Source organism: Vigna unguiculata, chromosome 11, assembly GCF_037176805.1.
Source record: "Vigna unguiculata cultivar grain cowpea cultivar isolate G323 ecotype 2 chromosome 11, ASM3717680v1, whole genome shotgun sequence".
NCBI lineage: Eukaryota > Viridiplantae > Streptophyta > Magnoliopsida > Fabales > Fabaceae > Vigna > Vigna unguiculata.
The window spans coordinates 47,126,883-47,138,786 of NC_140802.1; the positions used below are offsets into that span (position 1 = coordinate 47,126,883).

The 11,904-nt window shown below is 33.4% G+C and overlaps 2 protein-coding genes across 2 annotated transcripts; both read right to left on the bottom strand.

Annotated features, from left to right (window-relative positions):
• Nucleotides 1-394: 394 nt before the first annotated feature.
• LOC114170027 (P-loop containing nucleoside triphosphate hydrolases superfamily protein) lies at nucleotides 395-7,795 on the bottom strand. Its single transcript, XM_028055494.2, has 16 exons — nucleotides 7,430-7,795; nucleotides 7,263-7,346; nucleotides 7,033-7,106; nucleotides 6,841-6,874; nucleotides 6,350-6,408; nucleotides 5,117-5,231; nucleotides 4,852-4,889; nucleotides 4,324-4,421; nucleotides 4,145-4,200; nucleotides 3,243-3,519; nucleotides 3,042-3,151; nucleotides 2,505-2,561; nucleotides 1,922-1,987; nucleotides 1,524-1,598; nucleotides 982-1,068; nucleotides 395-715 (listed from the first exon to the last, which is right to left on the bottom strand). Exons 1-15 carry the CDS (start codon nucleotides 7,565-7,567, stop codon nucleotides 1,015-1,017), a joined length of 1,335 nt encoding a protein of 444 aa, XP_027911295.2. The 5' UTR covers nucleotides 7,568-7,795; the 3' UTR covers nucleotides 395-715; nucleotides 982-1,014.
• Nucleotides 7,796-8,523: 728 nt separating this feature from the next.
• LOC114168994 (F-box protein At5g07670-like) lies at nucleotides 8,524-10,754 on the bottom strand. The gene is made up of 2 exons (XM_028054000.2): nucleotides 9,367-10,754; nucleotides 8,524-9,026 (listed from the first exon to the last, which is right to left on the bottom strand). Exons 1-2 carry the CDS (start codon nucleotides 10,689-10,691, stop codon nucleotides 8,756-8,758), a joined length of 1,596 nt encoding a protein of 531 aa, XP_027909801.1. The 5' UTR covers nucleotides 10,692-10,754; the 3' UTR covers nucleotides 8,524-8,755.
• Nucleotides 10,755-11,904: the final 1,150 nt, after the last annotated feature.

Here is an 11,904-nt window from a genome sequence, read left to right on the forward strand (position 1 = left end):
GATCATAACAAAAGAAAAGAAAAAAAACACGTATTTTGTACAACTAAACTTATTTTTACAAATAAATTAAAGGGTTAAATATGATTTTGATTTCTAAACTTTTAACAAAATTTAAAATTAGTTAATTTTCAAAACTTTAGACCAATTTAATCTCTCATATTTAATAAATAGATAAATTTAGTCCTTTTAACAAAATGTTGTTAAGTTTATTTGAAATGTGTTTAAAATATCAAAGAAACTCCAAAAAATTTGAATAAAAAGCCTAAATACACGTATTTCCAATATTGAAAGACTAAATTAATTTAAAGTTTTGAAAAAAGACTATTTAAAAAAAAACATATTTAACCCTAAATTAAATTTACTGCATCTAAAAGGATAAAGGAAACAAGCGACCTAATAAAATGAAATAAAGATAAATGTCAGTAAGAAACATTCTCTAACAGTTTGACAGTAATAAGCACACTTTTTCTCACAACGCAAAAGGAACCATGAAATTCATCATCACAACACATGATCGTACAATTAATTTGGTAGCAAATGTTGATAATGCAATAATTACGTCGAATTATGCGCTCCCCATGCCACGATCTCGAAAAATCAGACATCGCAAAGTAAGACCGTAATGGCGATACTAGCTTCAAAATGTTCTTCCCTGATTCTCTTTTCATTTCAAAGTTCTTCTCCACAGCATCCAATTTACAACAAGCAGTTGAATCTACAAAGCATCTTTCAGTAATTAATAAATGGGAAGACAATTCTCCAATACACTTGAATTTCAGAAAAGCTCTCTATATACTCATACTAGTACTTTAAAAAAATAATACGTTCAGAGTACTTAATAATTTTTTGATGAAAAAGTCAACAGCAATTAATATTGAAAAAACTTGCCTACCAAAAAAATCCAAACCATTTTCAAATTGCACAAATACTTTGGAGAAAAATAAAACAAAAAGTTAAATTTAATAGCCGTTAACTTCATACCTGTCAAAATTGGAAGCAATTATTATACAGGGATTATGCTGCAGCTACTTGTGCTGGACCGTTTTCATTGATACCTAGCTCGATGCACTGAAAGAAATTTTAAGTCATTTCAGAAGAAAAGGAATACAGGACTAATCTTATGATGGCAACAAAAAGCTTTAAGAAACATGTAAAAAATATCAAACCTGTAATTGGGTAACTCCAATTTGTGATAGATATTACTAAGAAAAAAATGCAATGCATTTTCAGTAGGGAAGAGTAATTAAAGTCACTAGCTTTTTAGTCCGTACATGCTACCATCATCAGACAAGACTGTATACAGGTTCTTTTACACCAAAATATGTTCATGAGACAAATGTAAAGGGATTTAAGGCATAAAGTTGATTCAGGAGTCATATGATCCTCTTTCTCCGTACTCCTTTTCTCTTTTCTAATAAACTTCCTTCGTCAATCATAAACCAATATTGAGTATTATTGACTAAAGTATAGATATACTGTAACATAAACCAAAATCCGAATGTCGCATCTAATATTTTTGTTACCTGAAGAAGGTAACCATGCAACCAATCCAATGTTTGAGGAAATGTTGTTGTCGATACGTTGACCACAGTCAATCCCTGTAACATCAAATGGCAAGATTCTAAGAAAATAATCACAGATGTACAGATGTAAATTAAAGTTGTGGGGCTTTAGGTAATCCTACAAATAGTGAATAAAATTTTGTATCTTCAGTTTCCCGTTCATTAGTTAATACTTAATAAAAGGAAACATTGGGAAAAAAACTACAGAGCGAGTAAATATAGAACAATTTGAATTGGAAAAATGCTCAGCAATTGTCATGGTTATCATCAAATAAAACAACAGTCAACATACTGGAAAGAAGGATTTTCCACTAACATTTCCAGTAATGAATAATATCACAGTATACTTTTGGACATACCTGTGATGTGAACGAGCACAGATAATCTTGCATGGTTTTCATGTTGGCCATAAGTTTTTCATTATCCTGTAAATGAACAACAAAATTCAGATTATTCTCAATCTACAAGAATCTACATGATATAGAAAGAAATCTTGGATCATAAGCTGTTACTCAATGCCCTCAAATTTTATGCTTCTGTTGATAGCTCAGAATCCTTCTGTAAATAACCTAACACTTCTTGTTCATTTATTTATTTCCAGTCATTCTTCTCTTGATAATCACACTGAAAGCTAGGATTCTTTCTTCAATTAATTGTTATAGATGCCTTTCTTAACAAAGTTTTCTACATGTGAGAGGTTCTTTAACTCCTCTATATGACATGGTTGTTAGAAGTGGTTTGTCCACAATCACTGTAAAGGCCTTTGTTGACTTGTTTTACAAGATCATTTCTTTGGCTTCATTACGCTTATATAATTTTCTATACACCTTTCATTTAAACAAAATAAATTCCCTTGAAACTCAAAACACAGGAGCTATATAGTATCCAAAAGTAAAATACCAAGACCAGGGAATGGGGTTTTAAGTGTAGAAGTTAACATACCAGATTTGGGCATTTGTCATAAAATGTTCGGGTGGAGATCCATTCCTCAAGTAATGCCTGAAAAAAGGTAACACAAATATCTTCGAGTGATATGACGTTTTAAAGTATAGATGGAATTTTATAAAGAGTTGTGCACTTGACCTAAGTAGTTTGCAAAAAATTCTACATACCCTTCTACTATTGGCACAAAACCAAACGCAACATTCACGACAACATTTTGGATCGCATTTATCGGTCTTTTTTGTGCCAATATTACAGTTGCAGTAAATCCATGCATCAACCCTAAAATATTATTACTACTACTACTACTATTATTATTATGGTCATCATCATTATTTTTGTTATTGCTATTATTTTCATTTATTATGTTTATGTCCCCATGCACTATATGAACATCCTAGATATACACAATGGACCTGACTGTAATCTTGGTTGGATAACCAAATAAATCCCAAAGTCCATGCAACAAGATAAAATAAAAAATCGCTTGGTGTATAATTGCTACTTGCATAAAAGTAATGGAAAAATGGACAAAACCTTATGATCAAATTCAGCCATCTTCAACACAATAGGCACAATTATCGGTTTGGGGCCTGACTTCTTACTAATGGTAGTTTTGTCAGTCTCCAGATCCCTAAGAGAAGCAACTGCGTGAAAAAAAAATGTTCATCATCCATATTGTGCCTTGACTCCTAGAAAGAAACTAATAATCAGCACTATGGGAAATAAGAAACTAACCTTTTTGCCCAGGTATACTTACAGAAAGGCCCATGGATGTTAGAGCATTTGATACTGCTTCAACCTGATCAGCAGATACTCCTTCATTAGAGCTCAAAATCTTGGAGTCACCTTTAGTCTCATCACTGCTACCCACATGTATATCTTTTATTTGTATGGTAGCATTTTCATCCAAAGTCACAACGGCTGGATTTATCTCTTTGTTTTCTGAATGTACACCAGAAGGTGATTTATTCTCATCGTCCACTAAATAAATGCTAGGATCCAAATGCATTCCCTGTCATAGTGAAAATATAAATAAACAACTTGAACACACACCCAGAGAAATAGTTTAACCAAATAAAAAAACAGAAAAGGAATATCAAATTATTAAAAAATTAATTAATTGGACATTTATGTGAGACCAAAGTTACAACTGAAATTATCATTTATCTTTACAATATTTGGTTTCCTCTTGGTATCTTCAAATTGTGATTTTTATTTTTGTTGATAAAAGCCAAAATAGTATTGAAGGTCTTACAAAGTGACTTAGACCTGACTCAACAAATGCGACTCTAAGGTGACATTTGCCCCCTCTCACATACTATATTCTGACATTATATCTAGTAAATATGAAACTCACGTCCAACACCATTGGTGACTGACCATTTTAATGATCTAGAATAGGTTCAATACCATCTTGTAAAGTCGGCTAGGCCTAACTTAATCATGTAAACTTGGTTTGTAAGGTAAGGATTTCTGGAATTGATCATCAACAGATACGTCATTACCTACTCATGGTTAGTGGTTAGTATTATTGGAAGTACACTATTCAAATATGGATTGACCAATCTAAAAAGATTGAAAGGATGTTAAACAGGGATGTACATGGAACCTGCCACTAAACACGTGTCCATACATACCTCAATTATAATTGGTTTCCCATCCTTCATTGCCTTCTTCAGATCACCGGCCAAACCTAGAAACCAAACGCCAACTTAATGCATGAAAATGATCAAGTATAAAATATTCATATCATTAGTTGAAAACCATATTCAATTTATATCAACCAATATATCAAGCTAAACACAACTAAGAAGACCTTTGCGAACAACCCTGCATTCTCTGCAAAATTCAGTTATTAACTCCTCTGGCGAACCAAATTCTCTAGCCCATACAGGAATTGATGCCAGTGGTGCACTGTAAAAAAAATATTCAGATTTTATATATGAGTATTAATTACTTCAGTTAGAAAACTGTCATGCAAAGAAATGAAAATATTGTCATGTAAGATTTGTCAATTTCTGTTGTGTACGACTTGGTTAGTTGGTCCTTGATCTATATAAAATCAAAGGGAGAATGGTGAAACACAGCATAGAACATTTATACCTAAAGAATCAACATGTAATTGATTGTATATATCAAGAGACATGGGTTTTGTTGAGCAATAATAAAATTATGTTGTGTGTATCCAAGAGCTTGATTACAAAAACAAATAATTTTAGGCCAAAAGTAGCCTTAGTATCATCCCTTACAAAAATACTTGAATAAATAACAGTTCAGACAAACAGAACTTTCTATCAAAGCAAAAATATTAGTCTAGGTAAAAATAAAGAAGTTCCAGACATACTCTGTTGATGTGCGCAACAGTTCGTAAACCATATCTGTCTATCAAAGTCAACAAGAAAAACGTCAAAATTAATTGCATATAATCTTAAATAAGCACAACAAAATATAGGGACAACTCCCATTAGGTGCCAGTTAACCAGGAAAAAAGAATCTGGTTAGCTAGATACACAGAATTGGAGATACGTTGTTTAACTTGCACCAAACTGAAAGCCCTCATTTTGATATTAAACAAAGATACATTTATATTGGAGACATTCAAAGCCTACCTGTAATACATTTGGTAAATTTAGCCTCTGTGCAAGCTGAGTGGCCATAGTAGACTTCCCAACACAAGCAGTTCCACAGACAAGGATTACTAATGGAACTCTTTGGTGGTGAAATCTGGATAAATGGGAAAAGCAGGAAATTGGAAAAGACAACTCAATATTACTATAAAATATAACCCCATAAAGTAGTTTCTTTTTCTATCTCCAGTAAACATGAATATTTTTTTCCAATTCCTTATTACAGCTAGAAAGACAAGAAATAAGCTCATGCACATAGACAAAAATCATGTACATAAAAATTTGTACAAACAGATGCTAATTTGATAATATTCATCTATGATGCAGGGATACGATACGTGTATCGAGACTCAACAGAGTTTACCTAGTATAAAAAATAATATTAAAAATATATTAATGATATATATGCATAACATATTACTCTTAACACAAAAATAATTCAATATTTTGACATCATAGTTAAAAAAAGTAGCAAATCTCAAAAATAAAGCGTGATAGTTCATTAGTGCTAGACAAAATTAAACTACATAGATAACTTAATCATATAAAATGCATAAAAACATTATTTCTTCTGGTGAAAACAATTAAAAGAAAGAGTTAATTTCTTCAAATAATGAGTCTAATAAAATATTGTCATTGTTGGGTAAAAGTCGGGCAAAAACTACATTTTTTTTTTTCAAACTCATTGACTCACTTCTTGACTTGAGAGTTTACACAATTGTACCATATGTTTAGTCAAATTTACTCAGAAAGAGTTTGATGCAACTCATTCTTCCTAGCTCAAAAAGTAAACTCATAAGGGCTAAGAGTTAACTTGAGAGTTTGACAACCTTTCATGTATACACATTATACATATTACATATACAGAGATGAAATGTCTATGCAAAAATATATACACTCAGATGGAATTGATATACAAGCTCGAATTATGTTAGATATTGTTGGTCACAACATCTTATATTTACCCTATTTATGTGTATTTGTCATATTTTCCTGTATTACTCTTCATTATAAATATATTACCTTATGTATATTTTCCACACAAGGAATTACTCCTATACCTAATTTTCACTATATTCAATAAATTCCAATCTAGTCATCATCTTTTACCAAAGGAAAATTTGGTCCTTGTTAGAAAATAAGGACATAACATTGACACAACCATGTGTTTTGGTAGAACAACAATTGTCTCCAACAGAAAGAATGGATACTTACCTGGTCATCATCTTGTAGCGATTGATGTACTCGTCTCCATATCCACGCCGCTCCATAAGCTGCACATATAGGACCCTTTTAGTATGTATCTATATATTAAATGATTCTCAGTTTTTAATGAGAGGAATTTCAGCCATGGTTACTTCATCCCAACAAAAATATCCAACTTCCTCCTATTAACAGACAGTACTAAGAAATTTCAGCTCCACTTGATTTCAAAATTCAAAACCATTTGACAAACAATTCCGGTCATATTTGTATCTCACAGACATGTCCAATGAATCAATCGACAACATTATTTTTGTATACAACTTTCCTGTATAAATAAATATCTAAAGTGAAAATATCCAGGAAAATAGAAGGCATGGGTCATGAAAATAGATGTACACTACTCTACTCTTCAAATAGTAATTGTCCTGTCCACAAAATTCTAATATTAACATGAGTTTAATTGAAACATGAAAACTGAACAATGAAAGTTTATCCAATACCTTAAATAGGTTAACCTCCAAATCAGATTGCGAGCTGCAGCAAAGAAAGAGTGAATTGTCTTTCAAAAAAAAAAAAAAAAAAAAACTAATTCTATCAAAATTCAGGGGGAGAGAAAAAAAAAAAAGAACAAACAAAAATATAGAAAACCAAAAGCTGAAAAATGGGAAAATAAGGGATACGAAACAACATACACATCTAAAAGGCTGTTATCTATGAGCAGCTTCTTCAGCTCGAGGGCAATTTTGATAGCTACATGGTTTGGAATCTGAAATAAAGAAGCTAGTAATAAATTATTTGGCAAACTCAACTCCAATTCATAGACATCAAAACAAGAACATATCTAAGCAATCCCTAAAGTAACTTAAACGAAAAGAAACAAATAAATACATAAAATGAAAGAGAAACAGTGGTGATCGGATACCTTGGTAACCGTGAGCATCCTGCTGAGCAAAAATCTGGATAGAACGTAGTAGTGATCCGCATTATCACCCAACCACACCTTGACCTAAATGCGAGCAGAAAACAGATTGAAATAGAGAAAGGAAGAGAAAGGAAAAGAGAGAAAGATGGTGAAATTGAGAACCAAACCTTGACGAAATCGTATTTGGAGGAAGCGTTGCGCGTAGAGAATCTGCCGGGGGGAAAAGAAGGGCGTTGCTTATCATCGATGTCTTCGCCACTCGCAGGTGAACCCACAACCACTTCCTTTTCTTTATCCTTCTTCATCGATACACACACTACAAAGATCGATATCAAAGTTTCGCTCCCAAACGCAACCAACTCTTTCTCCTATATTCTCTAACTCCTCTTTCACTTTCATAATCGAATCAAAAATATAAATTAAATAAAGTTCTTTTTTTTTAATAATAAACACATTTATCTTACAGAGACAAATGTTTATTTTTTTAAATTCAGAATCAAGAAAATTTTCATCGTACTTGTCCCGAAATTGCTCTAAGAATATTTTAAAACATCTCTAAACCAATATCTAAATTTTGTGAGTTCCATTTATCCTCATCTGTCAACACCTTTGTCTATGTTGTGCCACGTGTATTCATCAAAATTGTTTTAATTTTAGTATAGTTGAGATTAAATTGTTTCTGGACTAATGAACACATATCATGTTAACCTAACTAATTTACCTAATTTACCTAATTTAATACCTCCATTCGATGTTAAAACATTACTTAAATACAAATTATTGATAATGATATATATATATATATATATATATATAGATAGATATATATAAACAATTTCTAGGAAAACATTTGTTGAATATTAAGTTATCATGGCAAAGCCAATTGATCGAATCGATTGTTTCATTTGTTACAGTGGGCTGGGTTTACAGTGGTTGCAAGAAATTAATCCGTTTGAACATTTTCTAGTTCATACTTTTTTTAATTTTTAAAAATAAAAAACGCAAAAATTTCTGTATTAATTTATCTACTAAGATATATGAAAAGAAATGTTAAGTTATTTTTTTAAGAAAAAAGATAAAGAAAAACAGCATTTGTCTGTGTATTATGATGTAATGAATTGTAAACAAATAAAGACATCCAAACTACATTCATTAACAGCTTTAACTGTTCCATGACATTGACATATGAACAATCCTAAGAAAAAAGTTTAGCGGCATTTAGAGTTAGTGCCAATGCCAAGGCCCACAGATAACGGTAACATGGTCAAAGAGGAAAGAAAAAGACGTTATTAATTATTATTATTACTACATTACACCCTTTCTTCCTGGGAATAGTGGAGAACAACAAAGAAATGAACAAATTTGCATTGTCAACATCTAAGTTAACCGTTATAAAGTGAATACACACAATTTGCTACAATTTTCACTAATGTCAGTGAAAATAATCTGATCCTAATATACTGAATGACCTAGATTGAAGATTCAGATTCAGATTATCGTGCCCTTTTGAAAAATTTACCACCTTTTTTTGCCATGGTTATCCCTGTAACACTGGATTGAAGAAGTGATTTGGTATCAGGACTCCATCTCAGTTCCTTGAGACTGGTAAACAAGGTTGCAAGTGCAGTAGAGATCTCGCAATCCTTTATATTCTTACATGACACTACTCTAAGGCTCTGAAGCTCCTTCCATGAATGAATCACATTCTCCAAATCTTCTGTCGTTAGTAATGAACACCCTTCCAAGTAAAACAACCTTACCCTCCTGAAAACACACAACAACTATCAGTTCATAAGTAAATCCAGAAGAGAAAACAGAACTGTGATTTCAAATAAGTTATAGGTTCACTTTCTATTAGCCATGAGTTTATGTTAGAACAAAACCACTCCCATAACATTGAATCCAAAAGTTTTCTGCATTTCACAAAATCAAACTAGAGTATAATGATGTCCTGTCCAATATGCATTGTATACCAAAACAGGAAAAGGAAGAAGTACAAATTACATGTACCATCTCTCTATTCATTGTCATATCTGGTATGTTCTTGTTAAGAATTTTATGCAAACCTTAGCCATAGATATGCAGAAGAGAAGATGAATATTACCTGCACATCATTGCAAAAGAGAAGATACTATTATCCAATCCCCAACAGTCCTGAAGAACAATCTCTCTAACATCTCTGCACACAGAAAACAAAGCAGAAACGCTTTTCTTGTCCCGAAGCTGACATTTCTGCAAATGCAACCTTTCAAGAGCAGAGCAAGAACCCAGATACTCCTCCATTCCAGGATTTGGATCAATCCTCTTGCAAGATTGAAACCTCAGAGTCTTCAAATTCTCACAAAACGGGATAGCAGCAAGCCATCCATCATCCATCTTATGATCAGAAAACGTCAACTCCTCCAACATTACGCAACACTTCCCAATGGCCTTGATCCCATCGAAACTCCCTTCGCAACCACAAAGCTCCAACCTCACCAGCCTCTTGCACCCCTGAGCCAGAATTGTCAACCCAATATCAGAAACCACGGAACTGTAGAGCCCATCAACGTGCCCAACGAGCTTCAGAATCTGAAGATTCGCACAGGCAGCAATGCCGCGCAGGACGTTGTCGCTGCAGCACTGCAGTTCGAGTTCCTGGAGAGTGGGACATTCCTCTGCCACACTCAGCAGCCCCATCTCGCTGGCGCCGATGACGTGGAGGCGGCGCAAGTTAGGGCAGCCGGCAGCGAGGGTGGCGAGTCCGTTGTCGATGACTTCGACGGGGAGCATGTTCTCCTGGCAGAAGCACCAATTGGGGGCGAGGTCGGAATGGAGGTGCACGGAGAGGACGCGGTGGCTGAGGAGAATGGCGGAATTGCCTGGTGAAACGAAGGCTGCGGAGAGCAGGTCTACGTGGTTGAGATTGGGGAAGCGGTGGATGAGTCTGCCGGAGAGGAGGAAGTTCCAGTCGGAGATTGTGAGGAAGCGGAGGAGACGGCCTTGGAGATTGAGCCAGCGTTTGCAGACCAGAGAATTGGAGTTTCGCTGGGCGGGGGAGTCGCAGACGAGTGCGAGGATTTTGAGGAGAATCTGGTCGGAGAGGAGAAGGGTTCTGTCGGCGATGGCGGCGGCGGGGAAAGGAGAGAGAGTGGCGTTGGCTTTGGCGGCGCGGCGAGGAGAGAGAGAGTGAAGCTTCATTGCCATGACCATTTGGTTTATGGGCTTCGATTTGGCCCATAAGTCTGACCAACGCTTCTTCGATGGCGGAACAGGAGTGGTAGGGTTTGGGTTCTCGTTCTCCGACCGAAACGACATCGTTCTGGCTTGATCGTGGTGTTTGGGAGGGCACAACGGTAACGGAGATGTGGTTGCGTGAATTTGAAAGAAGGAATGAAAATGTGTAAAGTGAAGAGAAGAATGGTGCTTTTTGTCTTCTTCTAACGGCATTTAAAATTGGGATGGGATTCAATTGAATGGGTCACAGAGACATGCTTCAGTTTACAACTAACTGTTACTTCTTCAAGATTAACCATATTATACACTCTTTTTGTTACATTTTTCAGCTTCTTGTTTTCACTAACGGTGCTATTTTTAGAACTCTAATCTTCTCAACTAAATACAAGCATTATTTACTTTTTACAAGAAAAAAAAAACATTCATTTTATTTACTGTATTTTTTTCATCACATTTTAATTAAATATAAACAACATTATGTGATTTCGTGTGGATCAATAAACAAATTAACCAATAACATCAGTTAATAAACAAATTTATTTTTATTGATTTAATGTCAAAGAATAAGAAAATGTATATCCCACTTCAAGATAAAAAATTGATGATAAACTTAAATAAAAACGTAGAGTAATACCTCACTTTAAAAAATAAACATCCCACTAAAATTAACCAATAACATTTTTTGCATAAATTTATCAGTAATGAAGATATAGATATCTCGTTTAAAAATTAAAATTATGGAAGAAACATATATGCATGAAAGCTGCAAAAATAGAGATGCTAAAGTTTTTCCAATTTTTTGTGTAAGTTGTTCGCTAGTAACTTGTTTAGGTTATTAAAATTGCTTGTAAAATTTATCTAATTCCATGTTTTAAATATCATATATATTATGAATCTGATTGACTCCCTCACTCAATAATATGGATATTACTATACGTTTTCTAATCAAAAACATATTTCTATGCAATATTACATATCATTTATATATACTTAATATAAATAACTATTTTAACATCGGTTCAATAATAGATGCATTTATTCAATACTTTGACCAGATCACTAAGTGGTCCTAGCTTCAAATCACTGATTAAACCCTCGTCCAAAGTTTTTATTTTCGAAGCTAATAATTCCTTCAAAATTATAAAATAAATCATTTTTTTATAAAGTATTGAGATTTAAATATTTAACAAGTTAGTTACTGATAAAGGTATTTAAAAACCATTAATGAGCTAACACGCCTACATTTGCTTGCTGAAAAGAAATTTAATTCGTTAGCATCAATTAAATTGCTTGAAACAATAGATAATGCAGTGCAACTTATACAAAACAAGCATTACTACATTTTATCCATTAATTCTTTTTTTTTCCACAAAATTCAGAAGTATTATATTAAACAAAATCACTATTTACTTAACATTAAAAATGG

Bases quoted from the DNA above. Each gene is read 5' to 3' on its own strand.
- LOC114170027 (XM_028055494.2), bottom strand. From the start codon at position 7,567: ATGAAGAAGGATAAAGAAAAGGAAGTGGTTGTGGGTTCACCTGCGAGT. The intron at 5,232-6,349 runs GTAAGTATCCAT...CCATTTATCCAG, and splicing joins CGCTACAAGATGATGACCAG to ATTTCACCACCAAAGAGTTC. The intron at 4,201-4,323 runs GTCTTCTTAGTT...TTTGGTTTCTAG, and splicing joins ATGCAGGGTTGTTCGCAAAG to GTTTGGCCGGTGATCTGAAG.
- LOC114168994 (XM_028054000.2), bottom strand. From the start codon at position 10,691: ATGCCGTTAGAAGAAGACAAAAAGCACCATTCTTCTCTTCACTTTACA. The intron at 9,027-9,366 runs GTAATATTCATC...GTGTGTTTTCAG, and splicing joins TCTTTTGCAATGATGTGCAG to GAGGGTAAGGTTGTTTTACT.